The sequence below is a fragment of the Staurois parvus genome, unplaced genomic scaffold (assembly GCF_062004578.1).
Source record: "Staurois parvus isolate SC_StPar_1 unplaced genomic scaffold, SC_StPar_1.0 ptg000031l, whole genome shotgun sequence".
NCBI classification, from domain to species: Eukaryota; Metazoa; Chordata; class Amphibia; order Anura; family Ranidae; genus Staurois; species Staurois parvus.
Genome location: NW_028317827.1, coordinates 14,502,257 through 14,522,752, shown reverse-complemented (window position 1 = coordinate 14,522,752; position 20,496 = coordinate 14,502,257). Strand labels below are relative to the sequence as shown.

At 39.5% G+C, this 20,496-nt stretch overlaps 1 protein-coding gene across 3 annotated transcripts in view; it reads left to right on the top strand.

The window, feature by feature from the left end:
* Nucleotides 1-20,496, top strand: part of LOC149470821 (sodium channel protein type 2 subunit alpha-like) — a 257,204-nt gene that overhangs the window by 126,684 nt on the left and 110,024 nt on the right. For 2 of the 3 annotated variants that reach the window (XM_089660254.1, XM_089660260.1), the window contains exons 1-2: nucleotides 4,230-4,317; nucleotides 12,713-12,841. In XM_089660254.1, the coding sequence (XP_089516380.1) occupies nucleotides 4,238-4,317; nucleotides 12,713-12,841 (209 nt within the window). In that variant the 5' untranslated portion in view covers nucleotides 4,230-4,237. Of the gene's footprint in view, nucleotides 1-487; nucleotides 607-4,227; nucleotides 4,318-12,712; nucleotides 12,842-20,496 lie in introns of those variants that run through there. The other variant, XM_089660265.1, reaches the window with a different exon arrangement.

The window sequence follows — 20,496 nt, the reverse complement described above, 5'->3', positions numbered from 1 at the left end:
TAGTCAGCAACTCGACTTGTTATAGGTGCTTTTGTTGGTTACAAATATATGAAATGCAACACGTTTCAGCTTGAGAGGTCTTCTTCACAGCATACTGGTATGCTGTGAAGCAGGCTTCTCAAGTCGAAACGTGTTGCTTTTTATATTGTGCCTGCTTTTTTGTAACCAATAAAAGCACCTATAAGAAGTCATTGAGTTGCCGACTATTACCTTTGGAGTTATAGAGTTCTGAGTAGACTCTTGAGTCAGAGCACTGACCTCCTATCCTTGCATGTTAAATACAGCAGCAGAGCTTGGTTAAGTCTTGTTTCTATGCAACTAGAAGTGTGTGTAAGAGGTCCTACTGTAGCTGCTGATGTGGGGATTTAAGAAAATTTACCCTTAATTTTTGCAAATTGTTTAAATATGAGGTAATACCATGGACAGCATTTGTTGCAAACTTTTGTTACTGCATTTTCACTAACTATTTACTTCTTTTTTTCCACAGACTTTTATAGTATTGAATAGAGGGAAGGCAATCTTCCGCTTCAGTGCCACGTCTGCCTTGTACATTTTAACCCCCTTCAACCCTCTTAGAAAAGTAGCTATTAAGGTTTTGGTACATTCATATCCTTTATCAAAATATATTAATATATGGTGGGATTGTGCTTTTTTGTCAGATGTTTAATTTGTAATTGGTTGCTAATCTCAGAAAGTGGAAAGCTGTCCTAATCCTGCCTGTCCAAAGTCTTTCTGTTTTCTCTCTGCTGTACTGAAGAAAGCATATACACCTGGCATGAAATACATGGGCTGTCATTGTTGACCTCTTTAAGGCTAGGTTCACACCTATGCAGGTTGCGTTTGAGCCGTTTCTGCATTGTGTTTTGCGTTTTTGCACCTGTGTTTTTGATGCGTTTTGTGATTCTTTTTTTTGGCTTGTTGCTAGGCAGATTTAAAATATAAAATGCTTTAAAAACGCAGCAAAAAAGCACTACATGCTTTTATGCAGCATTTTCATTGAGGTCTATAGAACCAAAAATGCAACTTTTTGCGTTCAAAAAAGTCCTTGACCGTTTCCAAAAACGCACCAGATGAAAACGCAGAGATGTGAACATGTCTCATAGGAAATCATGTTAAATGGACTGTATTGTGTTTCTGCAAAATGCTGTGGAAAACACTTAGGTGTGAACCTAGGGTAAGGTGGAACTTCACTCTCTCAGTCAACGTTGACTATTTTTAATCATTATGCTGCTAGCATTAGTAAATAGATAGGAAAGAACAGTATATCATGTTTACTTGTATTACATTTTTTTTATGTTTCTTCAGTTGCATCCTGGTTTCCAAGCCTATACAAATTATGTAAGTATACCCTCCTGCCTGCAAGTCTGGGCAAAGGGCAGATGGGTTCCAGAAAGTAAATACCACATGAATCATCTTTAAACATGTGCAAGAAAAATTTGCTTTGCTTCGTTACTTAAATAATTTCAGTTAATTAAATTTGTTTAATCCATTTTTGGAATTCATTTTGTTTTCAAATTTTATTAGAATTTTCCAAATTTGTTTGGTACTGTTGTAAAATGTTCATTTGATCAGCTGCTGCAGCCAATATGCTGCAGTGCTGATCAGTGCATTCTGACAGCAGAGCCGCCCCCACTGTCAGAACAGAATAGCACAACGGGGAAGATTCCTCCATCCACCTCGCTTGTGTAGAGCAATTTGTTTGCTTTTTTTTTTCATTCAGCCCACTGGTGTATACCCAGCTTAATGCAACACACCTAAATGTTAAAAATGTGTATATTTCATGCAAGACCTAACATTCATGGCTGGGCCACCTACATGCAATTTTCCAATGGTTGGATCATACCTATACACTGCAATCTCATGTCCATGGCAAGCTTTAGAGACAGGGCTCAAAAGATATACAGTATATACTGCCTATTCATTTTTAATTCCAAAATATGCAGAGTTCTGAATCATTTCCAAGTATAGATTGATTCAGTCTATCAATTTATATTCTACCTAGAAGGAAAGAGATGTAGCCCATTGAAGTGACATACAACTCTGCTCTCTCTAGCACAGAGCTGCCATATAACAAAGATTTACAAGTCGTGGCACACATTATCCCAAGAAGCTGACACAGCTGCTTATATAAACGCTGACATATTCCATTGTGATGATACTTGTCAGAATTTTTGCAGTAATTCATTATAGTGTAGTTTAAATTGCAAGTGGAATTTATTTTTTACTTTTGATGTATGAATCTGGCACCCTTAATAAGTGATGTGTCACCCTCTGGGCCTGAAGAGGAATGATGTTACAAAGAATGTGGCTTCTGTTTTTATAAGATTGGATATTAGAGATCCTGGATCACACATCCAAATTACAGCACTTTTCTGTTAATGTCATAGTTTTTTTTTTTTCAGTACTGACAGAATGATAGCATTTCACCACTATCAGTTATCAACAAGTTTAAATAGTCGATCCACCTGAGACTAATATAGGTAACATGGGTGAATGTTAGTGGATTGAACCATCCTTTGGCTTCTGTATATCCTGGGGACCCTGGTGGAAAGGCCTTTGCATCTGTGTTCCAAGCTTCTCCCACCTGCTACATCCATTACAAAGGAGTCCTCCAAAGTAGAATTCATATTTTCTGTTCTTATAGTCCAGTGGTCTTCAAACTGTGGCCAGATGTGGCCTTTTGCTTGCCTATATCTAGCCCTTGGGGCACTATTCCATCCATTGACATCAATGATGGGGCACCGATCCATCTATCAACATCAGTGATGGAGCACCATTCCATCCACTGACACCAGTGAAGGAGTACCATTCCATCCACTGACACCAGTGATGGAGCACCATTCCATCCACTGACACCAGTGATGCAGCACCATTCCATCCACTGACACCAGTGATGCAGCACCATTCAATCCAGTAGCTGAAACTTATAGACACAACTGAATGTCAGAACAATGACTTTTCCCCTCTCGTCTCCTTTCTACATAAAGTTCTGTCTGAGGATGCAGTTAGAAACAGCATGTCTAAAAGGACACAATGTTAGGACTTGATTTACTGGTTCTGGAGTTTTTTAGTGCACTTTTAGTTTTGCAGGACCGCACTACAGTCCATTCAACATGGGTTACGTTCACATCTGTGCATTTTCCACCAGTGTGTTTTTTGGAAAGGGTCAGGGATTTTTTTTTTCCCGGCTTTTCGTTCCATAGACTTCAATGGAAATGCAGTGGAAACACATAAAAAAGGCAGTTCTTGCGTTTCTGATGCATTTCTGCTGTTTTTTTGCTGGGTTCTCCCACAAGACAACAGACACCTCCCAAAAACACAAAACACATCAAAAACACATTAAAACGTGTAAAAAATGCATGTGCAAAAAAAGCAAAACACTCCGGGAAAATGCATCAACCAAAGCCTGCGTAGGTGTGACCCAGACCTTAGGCATAGTAGGCACGGATTTTTCCTATATAGTTTTTAGCCACTCATTTTCTTTGCATTATCAGTAGAAGAAAAGCAATCTCATACAAACTCTCTTACAAAAGAGCCTACAGGCTCCTCTGATGGAAATCCAGCTCTACACAGCAGGAATTATCTCCTTTCAGACAGGCTCACTTTCACTGAAACCTCCCACGGAGCTGTCTGACAAGGAATAAGTCTCTGCTGTGAGTCATCTATCACTGTATGTAATTTTCAACTTAAGCTATTGTGTTCTTTAAACAACAGCTATCTTTTTAAGCAAAGGGGCAAATAGATAGAGGTAAACATTTAAAAAAGAGTATAAAACCCCGCCTGCTGGTTCAAATAGAGAATACAAAACAGGAATATGCAATATTTTGTATCAATTGGATTATATCTTTTGTATGATTATTATTATTTTAGTCCTTACCATGCTAAAAAATACAGTAAGTGCACAATTTCACTATACAATTCCTTTAAGCTGAATACTTTCACATTTAAACAACTACTGTTTCCCTTATAGTATGAGACATAGGGGGAGATTTACTAAAACTGGTTCGCTCAGAATCTGGTACACCTGTGCATATTAGCCAACCAGCTTCTAAACTCAGCTTGTTCAATTAAGCTTTGTCAATAAAACCTGGAAACTGATTGGTTTCTGTGCGGAAGTGCGCCTGATTTTGCACTCCCCAGCTTAAGTAAATAAACCCCTTACTGTGTACTGTAAATGTAAAGTGATTCATGAAAAATGAATGTTTTTTTTCCTTAACAATGTATTACATTATTCAGCATGCTCATTATGTGCACTATTTTGACCAACTGCGTGTTCATGACCATGAGTAATCCCCCGGAATGGACGAAGAATGTAGAGTAAGTATTTTTTTTTCTTCTAATAAAATGGTTGTTCAGTCGTTAGCGAATAAAATGTGTAACTTATATCAGACTGGTTTTCACATAGTAAAGACAGCTTCTAGTACTACAGTATAAACACATTGGGATTTTAGATGGAATTTGCAATCATCACCAGTTTCAGATTATATGTTATTGCTTTCAGCTGTGTTTGGAAGTAGATCGGTAGATTGTATGTCAACTAAAGCCGGCCATACATGGGTCGAATCCCGAAATAATTTTCTTTAGAAAATCTTTCCTAACAATTTTCGTTCAAATTTCGCACCATTAGTGAGCCACAGCAACAGCCAATTTCTGAGCAACCATCAAATTTGAGTGATCGGTCATGTTGGAAATTTTTTGAGAAACAAACTACTTTCTAATCAACGATGGGAGGATCGTGCAAGAAATGTAATCGCAAAAAAAAATGAACAGGAGCTGTGACCAGGAAAGAAGAAAATTCTTTGCCATGAAAATTCTTTTCTGTAGCAACACAAGGTGAAATTAAAGGCACAGTTGGTCGAATTTCGAAATCAATGGTGGCACAATTGGATTACAAAATGTACGAAATGTACGATTTTCTAAAGAAAATTTTTTCGGAATTCAACCCATGTATGAACTGCATAAAACGTTTCCTCTGTGTAGTAGTTTTGTTAGTTCTAGATAGAGCTGTGAAGGGTAAGCAACCTGGTCAGATATTTATTGCTGGAAGTAGAAGGTAGTTGTTGACAACTGGATCTTTTCTAGCAGTGGGTATTCAGCCAGGTCTTAAACAGTGTAGAGAGAATGATTATGCTTAGGCAGCTCTCCCAGGAGTGGTGGTCCAAGGTTGGCTGTTTACTCAAGTAGATATTAGGTGTGCAAAGAGAAAAGCACCAAATGCAGAAAAAAATCAAGTCCAGATTTAATTTGGTACAAGGGAGGTTGGTACAAGGGAGATGTATTCTTTATATATCCTGGAAACCATTTTCACTGGTACAGAAAGTGATCAACAACCCACCATTTGGAGCTTTCACAGGATTAGAAGTGGAAATCTTACAGTAGGGACAATTATTGTGGTGACAACTAAGAGAGGTTTTCCCTTACTTTAGAGAGATTTCCTGTCTGTAGAGAATAGTGGTATCTACCAAGCCTAATATGGGTTCTCTGTGGTTTTATCTGTCCTTAGTAGTCATGTCAACTCACCCTAAAATCCAGGGATTATATACCACCCTCACCTTGCATCATATACACATCTCCCATGATTCCTCTAATTTACTAGAGACCTGACCTGCCATCTTTCTTGCATAGTTGACAGCTGTCCATTATTTTAAGTGATACTCTTGATATGTTAAATTGTGTAAAATTTTATCCTGGATTCACACATACGTATTTACCCAATTGAAATTAACAACAATGCACTGAAACCCATGTCAACACGCACCAATGAACATTAACTTACATTGGTAAACCTATAACACTTGGGATAGACACCCATATAGTATAAATATATACAGGCCTTTTTTTTTCCTAATATAGGTGCAGGAACTCAACAACGACCCCCCCAAACCCCCCTCCCGCCCAACACATACACCTTCCAAACCGCATCAAATAGTGAGTGTGTTCAAATTTCACTAACAGTGGCAGAGTCTTAAAGGGGTATTACATATCAGGAGTGCATTACATACAGAGTGTTGAGTTTGGGAGGGGTTACACACAGAGTGCAGAGTTCAGGGGTGCGCTACGCGCAGAGTGCAGAGTTCAGCCTTCCTCCACATTTGCTTAGCTATACATCCCCAATTCTCATCTCACTTTTGCCCCTCTTCAGCCTCTGCATGCAACCCCTCCTCCACTGCCCCATCTTCTCCCCCTTAAAAGCTCCACCATTCTTCCACATATCTTATTTTTGTGGCTGTATAAGGCAGAAGCACCCAGCCGGCTCTAGTACCTTCCCGCACACTATAGGTGGCTCTGCCTCTTTCACTTGCAGGGAGATCATTGAGTGGGTGTATCACCATCCACACTGCACCCTGATCACCTGCACTCAGTGGAAGCCACTCAGGAGATCAGATCTGTGGGAGCCATTGGGGACAAGCTGTCACTTGTAAACACAGAAGCCAGACTTCTGTGTCTACAAGTAATAGTGGTGAACAGAGGGCCTAATCCAAAGGTGGTGTAACTGATTTCCACCAAGTTCCAGCTGAAAACAAGCCCTGAATATATATATATATATATATATATGTATTATAATGTGGATTTTATGCTCCTTGAATGGAGATATTATGAACAGGATTTATAACACTCCAATCTAGATGACCATATAGTTTTATCAGTTTTATCATTTCATTATATCCAAAAACACAAAAATATTATAATACATCAACATAGAAAATATAAGAGGGCCCACAATTGGCTGTGTGTTGGCAGCAAACTGTGGAAGTCCCTGCCCCTCATCTTCTTGGATAGAACAGCTACCTACATGCCACGTTCCATATACAATGTACAGCAAACAGGGCTGTAATTCAGACTGGGGTCTCTTGCCTGAATAATAGAGGGTTGGGACAGTAGCTAGCATAGAGGCTCACCCAGTTGAGTGCAATGTATCCTAGGCTAGTATAGTGGCTCACCATGTGTATTTTCTATGTTGATGCATTATAATATTTTTTTGTGGTTTTGGATATAATTAAATAATAAAATAGATATACTTTTGTGACTATATTGCCATCTGTATTGGAGCTCCTGTTCATAATTATCCCCTATCAAGGGGCAGAATTTTCATACATTGTTGCATTGCAATGCACATGGATAGGAGTGTAACAATGGCCTGGACATGGGCAGGCTGAGTAGTGTAGTGTCTTTTCTTCACTGTTTTGCTTTAGAGTTGTCACTGGTGGGGCATTAACATTTAAAAAAAAATGCTGGCAATGTTAGTCGTACTGGTTTTCTTTAAGGTCTCATGCACACAGGATGACAAAACCACTGTTTTTACAGGCATTTGATCTTTTTATTTCTGCCTCTAAACTCCCTTCTATGTTAGCCTGTCCACATACAGACATTTATAGGAAGAAGTGTTTTCACAATTAGAAGAAAAAACACCAAATGCGCATTAGGGCTAAATGCATTTAGGGGTGCTTGGACATTAATGCGTTCTAATGGCCAGAATAACTTAATATACTGACCAATAGAATGTATTAACGCCAAACACACAAACGTGCATAAACGTGCATGGAAAAAGTAGCTTTACACCCCAGTCACATCAAAGCCGATTTTGAAATTGTGCGTCTTACAGTGAAGTCATACGATTTCAAAATCGGATGACCTGCCGATTTCCTTGAGATTTGCAAGATATCTGACACAGATGTCTATGCAAATCGCAACAAAAGTAGTGCATGTACTACTTTAGAAATCGGTGCGGTTCCGACCAAGTCGGAACCGCTCTGATATGACCGCTCTAATAGCGGACAATAGGGTGCGACATGGCATACGATTTGCAAGTTCCCTGGCATGCAAATCGCATGCCAAATCACACCCAATGTGACTGGGGGCTTAGGTGTGTTTTTAGGTTGCATTTTCCTCCCCTTCAAAGATGTTCAGGGGGAGAAGAAAAACAACTTGTGTGCATGAGGCCTAAATAGGACTAAATAACGTCAGCTGCCCAAGGAACCACAAGTTCCAGCATGCTCTGGCATCTAGGCAATACTAATGCAAGAGATCTATTTGTTTCTATTTGATTTCCGCCGTGTGTGTTTCCTACCACTTGGCACACTGAAGGATAATGGCTTCTTAGCAATACAGCAAGTGGAAAATCCCTTGTGGTATCTATTTATATTAGCGTAAGTGCTATTGGCCATTTCATTGCATCTGCTTTCTGTCATCTTCCAGAAGATATTGTGAGGGAGAGCGGAGGAAGTGATTCAGTAAAGTTTGTTGCCCTTCAAAGCTTTCTCAAAGCTAAATGGCGCGAGGAAGGGTGGGTAATACATTAAGCTATCAGTTTAATGACACATCTGAATCTCACGGTCTACGTTGGAAGCAGATTACTGGTTCATGCACAACGGAACTGTGAGAGAGATTTCTGGAGACATTATATTTACGAGCTCTGTTTTTTAAAGTGCACTTGTCACACAGTATTAAAAGGAAATTAATTTTATTAAAAAATAAGTTAAAGCTAAATGTATATAGTCACTATCAGATACACCTATAAATTCTATATGTCAGGTATAAAATGCCTTGTCAAGTATGTAATTCAATGGTGGGATTTATGCATTGACTTAGGCTACTTTCACACTTTGTGCGTGTTGAGAATGTTTTCCTGACACGCACATAAAAACACTGCCATTTAGTAGATGCACGGCAGTGCCATTAGTTCTTAGGGACATCACAGTGGCTAAATGGTTAGCACTTCTACCTGGCAGTACTTGGGTCATTGGTTCAAATCCCAACCACGGTACCACCTGCCTGGATTTTGCATGTTCTCCCTGTGCCTCCAAAGACATACTGGTAGGATAATTGGATCCTGTCTAAACTGGCCCTAGTATGTGTATGTATGAATGTGAGTTAGAGACCTTAGATTGTATGCCCCTTGAGGGTTATGAGAGTTGTGAATGTACAATATATGTGTAAAGCACTGCGTAAACTGATGGCGCTACATAAGTACCTGTAACAAATAAATTAACGGCACCTTCGGGCATCTGCTATTGTGGTTCAGTGAGGTGTGGTTTGCAAAAGGGTCAGGAAATTCTTTTGTGCATTTCTCATGTATGGGGGAGCCCTTTGAAATCAATGGGCTGCCCAGCGCATATAGAACATGTGGAAATGCGCACTTGCGTGGTATGAACAAAGCCTGATCAGAGGCAATTAGAAACCTGTGTTTTATTCAGGGCAATTTTTTACAACAACAAAGTTCTGTGAATTACTAGGAAGCATGAACGGTGGCAAAAAGATATGCTTGCTATCTCACTAATAAATGACAAGAGCGACAGCAATGTTCATTGCACTACACATGTTACATATTACCACGCACGCCGGAGTGAAATTAGTCATTTTAGGCCTTTTAAGCTGGCTATAGATGGATTGAATCTTCAGCAGGGACCAGCCAAGATTTGATCTTGGACAAGCCCATCTATGGGCAAGCTTGGTGTACCCAAGTCAGTCCATCGATCGACTTGGGTACAACCAGCCTGTTGGATTCTTTACATGCGATTATTGCCTGCGGCTATAGCTGATAGCAGCAATCATTGTTTTCTTCCAGCTGGGAAGTCTCCCCGCCAGCAGAACACAATAGCACTGTGGGAAGCATTCCCCTATCAACACTGCCTGTGTCGATGGGAGTATTGAGCAATTTTCTTTCCTGTGGTGGAAGGAAAGAAAATAACTTAATTGATGGGCTGTTTTATTCATGATTAACTCTAAACTGATAACCTGTAGGGACTTATAAATGGTTGCTTATGGAAAATATAGGGTACCAAAGTTTGTTGTCATTTCACAGGCGCAATCAATTTCAACGTCTGACATGTTGGGTATCTATTTACTCAGCTCAACCCCATATTTTATATTTTACAAAAATTGGATAATTTATTGCATTTATTTGCCTTAAAGTAGTTCTAGAACCTTATGGTTTTTCACCTTAATGCATTCTATGTGGGTTGTTGTGGGTTTAATAACATTATGCATTAAAGCAGGCCTTGAAATTTCCACTCGCCTCCTCGCATTAGCGAGTGGAAATTATGGTGGGGGCGATTGTGTCCCCCAGGGTCGTCTTGCTGAGCAGGCTCGGAACTCAGGGCTGGCTCCATCACTCGCACTGAGAGCCGTCAGACTGCTCAATAATTGAGCAAAGTGAAAGCAAAGGAAAGAGTGCGTGCTGTGCTCTCTGCCTCCCCCTAGAGTGCAGTACCTGGCTCTGTGAGTGAAGGTAACGAACTACTGAGCAACTTTTTATAGGGCTGTGTGTGTGTGTACATGTGTGTGTGTGTATGTACATGTGTGTGTACGTATGTAAGTGTGTGTGTGTGTGTATATGTATGTACGTGTGTGTGTATGTACGTGTGTGTGTATGTTCGTGTGTGTATGTACATGTGTGTGTGTGTGTGTGTGTGTATGTATGTGTGTGTACATGTGTCTGTGTGTGTGTACATGTGTCTATGTGTGTGTCTGTACATGTGTCTGTGTGTGTCTTTACATGTGTGTGTGTGTACATGTGTCTGTGTATACGTTTGTGTGTATGTACATGTGTGAACATGTTTTTGTGTGTGTGTTCCTGTGTACATGTGTCTGCATGTGTGTGTTTAAGCATACATGTATGGCTGGTTTGGTCAGGTTCAGGATGATGTGGTTATTATGGGTGTTAGAGGATGGGGCATTTGCGGTACTGCTGGGTTGGACAGAAGGTAGGATATGCTTGGTAGAGTTATGGTTTGGTGAGTGAGAGATTATGGTTGTATGCAGTGCATGGTCTAAGTATGATGTAGTGCTTAAGGGGACATTGGAGGCCCTGATGTAATATGAGGGACTTTGGTGACCCTGATATAATGTGGGGGGACTCCGGGGACCCTGATATAATGTGGGGGGACTATGGGGACCCTGATGTAATGTGGGGGGACTCTGGGGACCCTGATGTAATGTGGGTAAGATTTAACAGTGTCATTTCATGAGATAATTTACAAGGGCATGTTTAGGGGCAGAATTAGGTGTGGGGCAGGGTAGGGGATGGGTGGAGCAACTGGTGGTGAGCAACTCGTAAGGCCTGGCTAGTAGCTCAGGACTTGAAATTTTAAGCCCTGCATTAAAGTGTTACTAATCCCACAACAGTAAAATCAATCAGTATATGCAGTAAAGAATGCTTGTTATACTCACTGTGGAACCTAAGGGGTTAATCCTCTGCAATGTGTTAAAAGATTGTTTGATCCTTTCTTCTCTGCTCCTCCTCTTGTTGAAATGACCACCTGATACAGTTTGAATCCATAATCACATGCACATGCTCAGTTTAGTGTATGTTGTTAGAGAGGTTTTTTTTTTCTTGGGAGAATGCATGTGATGAGCACAGGGCCAATCAGCACGCACTGTCCAGATAGAGGGTGAGGGGTTTCACATCTTCCTAAGCAGAAAGAAAACTCCTCCTACAAGGTTTAACCAGTGCTCTGCTGAAGTCACAAGACTGCTCTAACTGCTGATGAGAAAAGGTATTTAGCAGTTTATATTTACTAAAATAATTGCATTTCCATATTGTGTGTACTGTGGGAGTCCAGATATAGTGAATGCAGGGTCCTGGGTTTAGTATCATTTTAAGGTGAAAAAAATTCTGTGCTGCAGGTTTTCCCCGAAGCCCCTTTATACTTACCTGAGCCCGATCCAATCCAATCCAACCATGTGCACGAGAGCAGCAGCTCTCACCGCTGTCTCCCTCTTCCCTGGGCATATTGATAACAGTGGGAGCCATTGGCCCCTGCTACTGTCAATTAAATGCTGTGCTGAGCCGGTGGGGGGGGAGCCGCTCACTCTGTGTCAAAGGACGCAGACAGAGTGGCTGGTGACCCCATGGAACGTGGTTTTCCATGGGGGCACCCGTCAAAGAGGAGGAGCCTGGAGCAACGGCAGGGGACCCCAGAAGAGGGGGATCTGGGCTGCTCTGTGCACCACCATTGCACAGAGCAGGTAAGTATAATATTTTTATATTAGTAAAAAACAATGAAGCTTTGATGCCGCTTTAAAAAAAACTCTATTGTATTTAGTGTACTTTGTATTTCCTAAGCCCAATGGCTTAGGAAATGCAAAACTGAAATTTTCTAAACCATTGGGATAATATCGTGTGCCATAACAAATTGGAACTACCACTGTTTTATTCTCTAAGGTGTCTGCTTTTAGAAAATATATAATGTTTTGGGGATTTTATGTAATGTTCAGGCCTAAAATGTTTTTTTAAGAGTGTTAAAAAAATGAAAAAGCGCAGAAATGTTGCTTTGGTCACAAAAGGACTAATTAGCATTTAATTATTTTTAATGAACATATAGGTGCATTCATTTGTGCTTTTTACTATCTGCTTGGAGTTCAGCTTTAATATTTTGGGCAATATGACAGGTCTGTTGAAGCCATATGGCACCATAAGGAATGGTATTTAGAAAACTGTTACAGATACAGATGCACTAGATTATGTTGATGAAAAATGTTTAATTTACATTTCCATAGCGTACTTAGTAATTCACCGTTAGAAATGATTAGTGGGGCTGTTCTCTAGAAAATGTCACAAAGCATATAAGTGTAGTGTGTATTAGGTTTTCTTATACGTATCACATGGGTCGGGGTTCACCAATGAATAGGAACAACGATTCTATTGCCATAGATTGTTTGCGAAGTGTATGATGCCATTGTTCTTAATATGCTGTGTGATCACTTCTTGCAGATACACATTCACTGGAATCTATACATTCGAGTCTCTGATAAAAATTCTTGCAAGGGGTTTTTGTCTAGAAAAATTTACTTTCCTGAGAGACCCATGGAACTGGCTGGATTTCAGTGTAATCGTTATGGCGTAAGTATCACATTTATTACCTTTATGCCAAATGAATGGGGCCTCATATATTTAAAAACAATATTAGAACCACATATAAAAAGGCAACGAAGAGTAGGAAATTACATTTCAGGAAAAAATAGCTATCTAACATTAACATACTGGATATCACAAATTGTAGTGCATGTCTTGATTGTATGAAAGCGGTAGTAAACGCCACCAAAAAGATTTTCAAAAATGGCCCCCCTGCAATGTTATGCCATGGTGTGCTAACATGCGCCACATATTATCACATTATGGAAGACTTAACTGTCAACTTAAACCATTCAGTGCTGCGCTGTCAGAGCTTCCTCTTGTCCCAGGTGCTTCCATCTTTGTTCAGTCTTCCTTCTGGGTTCCATCTCTTCAGCATTCTAAATGGCTGGGCCACGATGATGTCACTCCTGCACATGTGCATGGGAGTCACATCACCACGGCACACAACGGATGCCATAAATGTGGTCTGAGCTGCACATGTGCCACTCAGATCCCATTACTGCTAACATGTAGGAGAAGACATTTATGACAGAAGAGACTACTAGGGACTATTTCAACTAAAATCTCTGTATATCTCCCAAGAAAAGTAAAACTTTCACTCTTCAAAGTGTACAATATCAAAACCTTTTCTTTTACTCTTCACCCCCAACCCTAATACCCTTCCTTTACTTCAAAATCTTCCAAATACAATTCAAAAATATCATTCAAAATATTCACCAAATGTCCCAAATAAAGTTCACAATTAAAGTCCAAACGTAATCCGCCCAATGTCCACACTATTCAATCTTCCAAACGTGATAAGATGTCCAATTTGTTATTCCAAATCCAAGATACCTCAAAAAATATAAACTGAATATAGTGCATTACCTCTCAAACAATATTCTGTGATACCATGCAAACACTCGTGAGGAAAAAAAAAAAATTATATATATAAAAAAAAATAAATAAATAATAAATTAAATAAAAAATAAAATTACAAAATTACAAAATTCTATGTGATTATCAAATACGAATAAATAAAGTGGATAGAGAAGGTCCCCCTATACACCCCCACTCGTGAAGTGGGTATAATTCACAGCAACTGAACTAGTGACAATACACAGTATTTGAAGATATCATCACTCTAACCAGGTGAAATTCACAAAAAAACACTCAAACTGTGATTAGCGCACCATTTCAAACATGTGCCACCACACTAGTAGGATAACATACTATTACCCTCTCGCAGCTTAAAAAAGCGTTTCCAACATTCCAGGATACCAAGAGTATATCCAATATACACCTTTACCCTTGTGAATCAATCCAATGGAGTCTTCCCCGCTCCTCATAAGGCAGAGAGGACAAGATTAAGTGGAGTATACAAGTAAAACACAGATTTTTATTAACTGCTTACAATGACAGCACGTCCGTCCTGTTCCATCAGTTCAAACAGACAAATTCCCACAACAAAGATGGCGGTGTTGCTCCTTCCGGTTATGCGTCCTGACAACACGAACCTGACGCGTTTCGTCACTTCCGACTCCTTCTCAAGGATCCCTGATCCCTGATGATATGTACGGTTTTACTAACACATGTCAACATTGCAAAATTGTGCCTAGGCATTTAGATTTGTTAACATTAACATTAACATAATTTAATTTCATACCATTGATTTACTTTTTATATGTGTTCACAGCACCAAAATTTTCTGGCTTTGAATATAACCATCCACTAAAGCATGTTTGAATAAGAATAATTCATCCATCCTTTACTATATAAGGCTTTGTTTTAAAGTAGAGTGAGAGAGATTTAGTAAACTAAGTGAACATTCACTTGAGTAAATCCTCCCCCTATAATTCATGAATGTAAGGTGTTAATAAAATCACTTTTTAATGAATGCTCATATATCAGCCTCGCATTTTAGTACCATTTTTGAGAAGTTGAGGACTGGCATAGATGAATCTTGTGATCAGTACTGGCACTTGCCGTCAATTCTGCCAAAAATGTGTCAGTTCCAAGGCGGGCACGCTGCTTTCCACAATGCTAAAGAGGTGTGCCCTAGCATAAAACCAGTACTGCTTCCAGGAAGCATGTGGAAAATTATAGTCACATGTCTAAAATAAAGATTCTTATCCTTGGTATAACGCTATGTGTAAAATGTATATGATGCCAGTGCACTGCATGACTATCTAGCTATAAAAATGTCTTTATAGTTGTATATTTCAAATCATAATTTTCAGTACCAGAGAGTCAGTGTTTATAAGATAGGCTCAGTAAATCAGATATCTCACTACGTATTTCTCTAGAATAGACTCCAAAAATGTTTCTGGGGTCAAAGAAAAAAAAAACGGGATGAGGGGGCAGGAAGAAAAATAGAAGAGGCAGCATTGTAGTGTAGTACTTTTGCCTCACAATCAAAAAAGCTTTATCAGGTAAAGAGGATGTATCTGTTTGTACATCTATATAGCTGCTCGAAATCTATACCGGTCGCAAATGATATTAATGAATGTGGATTTGCCTCCATGCAGACCTTTTATAATGGATTGCTCTCTTGTTATGGGATGTCTTCAGACCTTGTCAGATGTCCGATTGTTGAAGTCTTAGTTACCTATAAAACTTTGGTGTTAGTAAAAAAAAATTTGCAGAGATGAAGATGAAGCAGCCTTAGTAGCTACAAAATGCGTTGAAGGGTCTTGTTTAAAATAAAGTTCCTTTTGAAATACCAGATATTTGGGAGATTCAGTAACATCCTAACATCACTTTTCTAGTGGTATGGCCCTTAAAAATGGCCTGCACCAGATTCAAAAACCCTGCCACCCCTTTTGGTAGCTTTACCCAAAAGAAGAGTAGATTCAGGTAGTTCTTAATAGCATCACTATGATAAATTGGCTCTTTAATTGGTAGATTAATAGCAGCTCCTGTTCATCAGGTTACCTCAGTAGCCTTCAAGGCAATTACCAGTTTTTCCATGCTGCCAGTTCAGGCCTTTTGTCAAACATTCTTATTATTGAGATATAATGCCCTATTTATATCAAAATGAAAGAAGAATAGTGCAGAACAAATGTACTCGTATTTAAATATATGCATATTTCTATGTTAGAACATGTATTTATATATACTAAGTGGTAAATATTTGCTATGTAGTGCTGTTTCTAACCTTTTTTGTCCTGCTGGTATAGCTAAATTTAGTCCAAACTGTTCATTCCCCACATCTCCTTTGTTTACAAGTGTAAGAATTAAAAAAAAAAAATAAAAATAAAAAAATAAACAACAATAGCTCCCATAGCATAAAAGAAATCTGCAGGATTGAAGTGTGCAAAAATCTCTGTACTGAATCAAGAATAGAGAGAGTTTTCCTTAAAGTAGTTGTGAACATACAATGTTATAGATACTTTCTAATATAACTACATAGACACCATAAAGGGTTTTGCTTGGATTTAGGAATTATCTATCTTACCTTATTCAGAAGGTTAAAAGGTTGTGTCATGTTTCTTTTCATCTCTTGTTTCTGATAGTGAGAGGGGTTACAGGACACTGTGCAGGCATACAATGTGCCTGTAATTCATAGTCTGTTCAGCCTTAGGCAAAATGCAGGCTGTGCTCCAGCAAGGGGCATGCTCACGGGGCAGGCTGTGATTGGGAGGTGGTGTGTGCCTGAGAAAGGCTGTGATTGGTCAGAGGATGTGTTAGCTGAACAAATTACCTAATACAGGCATGCTATGTGTCTGCACAGTGTCCTGTACCACTGAATGGCCAGCAAAAGGATGAAAACTGACCATGCAAAAACAGCTCAACTTTTGTGTTTTGTTTAGTCAGTTTAGAATAGGGAAGAAAGGTGACTGGTTGGATCAACCAGGTACTTCAGAAGAATTATATGAAAATAATAGAGATTATGATTTATAAATACACATATGTGAACACACACATAGCAAAAAAAAAATATTTATGGTAACATACACTTTAAGTAACTAAATGATAGAGAGCAGACTGAACTCCAGAGATCTGGCCTAATACGGGCAAAAAACTTTCATTGAAATATTTTCCATAGATGTCACAAAGGATAAAAATCCACTTGGTGTGCACCAAATGCTTTTGAAAACACCATTTTAGCATATAAAAATAGCAGTGACATCATCACTGTGCTGTACATAGTGTGCACTGTACAAAACTACAGAGGGTACAGAAGGAGGCAGAGACAAGACCAGTCTCCTTGCACAAGGAGAGAGAGCAGAACTGACTGGTTTCAAGTACAGTAAGCTTCTGCACTGAGGCAAAGTTTCCCACTAGATATGGAAGAAATACACAAGGCACTCCAAGATTCAAGTAAGAATACACGTTTTTTGTAAGTACACAATATTTACTGTTCCCAGAGTTCTGCTTTAAAGCCAAACTTTAGCCAAGACAATTTTTTTCTTTTGACTAGAACAAGAAAGGATTAAATCTCTGTCCCATTTTATTGCTGTCTGTGTCCCTATTGGTAAGATTTCCACTCCCTTCTAATGGGGACATAGACAAACAAGAAACTAAAGCACAGTTTTAGTGGAGTGGGGAAGGATTAGAACTACTGACACTATTTTGTTGTCTATTCTGTTTTGACCCGGAGACAACCACTTTTCGTTTCAATCATCCCCTATAAAAATTCCTTGAATTTGGTTTTAAGGAAAGCCTGTACAGGGAAAGTATTGAGGCTAACATTGTTGAAATCCTTTAAAAAATGCTAGATGCCTAACTCTCTCTGGCTTTAATAATTTCTACACAGAACAGGAGCAAAGATACATCTGGGGGAGTCAAATTGAAGTCAGAACTCCTGATCATCCTTGTTCTGAGTCAGTGGCATAAAAGGAAATGTAGCCAGAGGCAGCTGGCAGTTAATATTTTGGAAGGAGATCGGCAATGGCAGCATATGTATTTCCCTTTCCTTTATTGCACTTTCATTTCCCAAATTCAATTTAAGGATTATGTTAGGACAATCGGCAGTGGGGCTTTTAAAAAGCTGGTTTCCCTCCTTCCCAGTTGGTATCCAAGTGGGTAATATATGGCTAGCATAGACAACTTTAAGTCATACACAGGTAATTTACCACTTTCCTTGCTGAGTTTTTTATTTTACTTATATTTTGGAGAATGTAACAGGAGGACCGGGACACATGGTGGTGAGCAGGAATCCCCAAATCTCTCAGGAACATTGGCAAGAATAATGGCAAATAACTCTCCTTCTTGGATTATCCAATAAATATAAAAAGCCTGGGGCTTATTCAGCCCTCCAGCCCCATCTATATCTATATCCCTTTTGGGTTAAAGAGCAGTTTTAACGCATACATAGAGATGTACACAAGCCCCTACTTTTCCTCCAGATTTCTCCAGGACCCCTAAACCCTGGGAGTTCAATCTGCACTTATCAGCCTAAAGCTTGGCCTGTGACCACCCACATCCCAATCCTTACTGTTGGTCAGTGAGGCTGTCTTTCATCACTATAGATTAATAATCAGATGTGAGAGGATGTAGGGGGTGCATGAGAGCTCAACTTCGTAACAGAAGTTGTGTTGTGCATACCTTTTGGGAAGCTTTCAATGTGCAGCAAAATCAGAGTAAGCAATTTCAGTACAGGAGAGCAGCCTATACAGCTCTGCAACACTGAAGGCAACATTGGAGTTCAGCTTTATTTATTTATTCATTTATTTTGCTGTCTGTATACCATTGGGGAATTTCCTTCATTTCATGTAACAAGACACAACAGGAAGTAAAAGGAAATTTCTCCAAAGTAAGGGAAGGCCTATATCAGGTGTCATTGGTGTCCCTATTGGAAAATCTCTACTCTATTTCCATTTTAGTGACAACGCTAAATGTAAGGGTCCTTTTACCCAGTGTCGCTCTGCTCCACTCAGCAGGGGATCCGTAAACAGGTTCCTGAAGATGATGCTGAATTGGAGCTGAATGATATGGATGTTAGTTTTGTGACTGTGCTGTTTAGTTTTTTGTCCGCAGTTTGACAGCTGACTGTGGAGGACTCATGATGGATCTATAGGCAGCTGCATGGCTACCTCCAATCTATCATATTTAGGTCTGGAAAAAAGAAAAGTAGGGAGTCTTTCTTTATTTTTGTTTCTGGACCTGGATAGGCCCAGTGGTAGCTGGATGTCCTAGATCTGTATGGAGCTTCCAATCATATCCGCATGAAAAACTGACAGGTGGACCTGATTGGTAAGCCCACATAAAAGTGGTCTTAGATTTCAAGGTAGTGACCAAGATAAATAGATTGAATTTATCCAGAGGGCACACAGACAGCAATAAAAACCTGATAGTGGTTCTTCTTATTCCCTACCCTATTCAAAACTAAAAAGAAAAAATGGCTTTAGATACACTTTAATTAATATACAAGTCTGATATTTATTTCTTGTACACAGTCCATATCTGAACATTCCAATCAGATGTCCTGGGGAGGAAAGGGTTACACAGACTGCTGAACGCTTCAGTATCAGTGCATTGTTTTACATTAAATTGCTCTCTCAGAGATGTCTCTTGGGATCAGTTCTGCTCTATTGGCTCCAATAAAAGTGCCCGTTTTACTGAATCTTCAAAAAGTAGGCCAGATATACTGTACCATCACTGTTTCTATAAGGATTCCTTTTTCACCTCAAAAACCACTTCTGTTTTTCTCCTTCTACAAATGTATGCATTTTAAAAATATTGGGAGATTTCATATAAATGTGCAGTTTAAATGTGAAGAGGCTGAATGCGGAAAAAGCTCTTTTTTACATTTGATTTAAACAGTATAATAAAAAGTCAAATTGAATATCCAAGCATTCTACATCTGGGACAGAATAACTTACAGCTTTCCAGCTGTTGCACTACATCAGCCAAGGCCTCAGGCCACACTGCCACAGTTTCAGTACATTGTAAAAATTGTAGTTTTTTTTTTTTAAGCAGTTCAGAGTGTGGTGACTATTGTGGAAAATGTTCTGTGTTATATAGTGTTGAAACCCACAAAAACAATCCGACTGCAACTTTCTACAGATCTGTTAATGTTTACCTGAAGCTTATAGTGTAAACCCTGACGAGGAACTAACATTTGCTCATTTGCTCCCTTTTAGTCTGGTAAATATACAATCTAAAGTGTTTTGTAGGAACAGTCAGTGAGGGCAAAAAATATATGCTAATTCTTCCAGAAATCCCTTAACCATTCAAGCACTCGGCACTGCCCGAGGGCCTGGGGTCAGTAGGGGGCCCCATGAGATGCCCCTGGTACCTTTCATTGGCTTTTCCATAGGCTTTTTTGGGTGTGGGCGAGGACACAGGGGCCCCATGATCCCCTATTGCCCGGGGGCCCCATAAGTTGTCAGTCCGCCCCTGCTAGGGACATCACTCAAGTTACATAGTTCCTCATGCTCCATGCATATAATATATTTTAGTTGGTTATACTGCCCCTTGGCACAGTCCAATATAATACAACTGTTGGTGACAAGCTGTTTTGCCTTGGCTTTGCAGCTGTATTTCCCACATTTCCCTGAAGCCAGGAACTGAAAGGAGAACTTTCTGTCCAGTTGCCTTGAAAAATGACTGCATTGACAAAAGCCTCACCGTGACTCGTAGGGATGACCTTCTGGCATCTTTATTTTTATTAAGCCCATACAATGTTAACTAAAGCATTGCAAAATCCACAGACA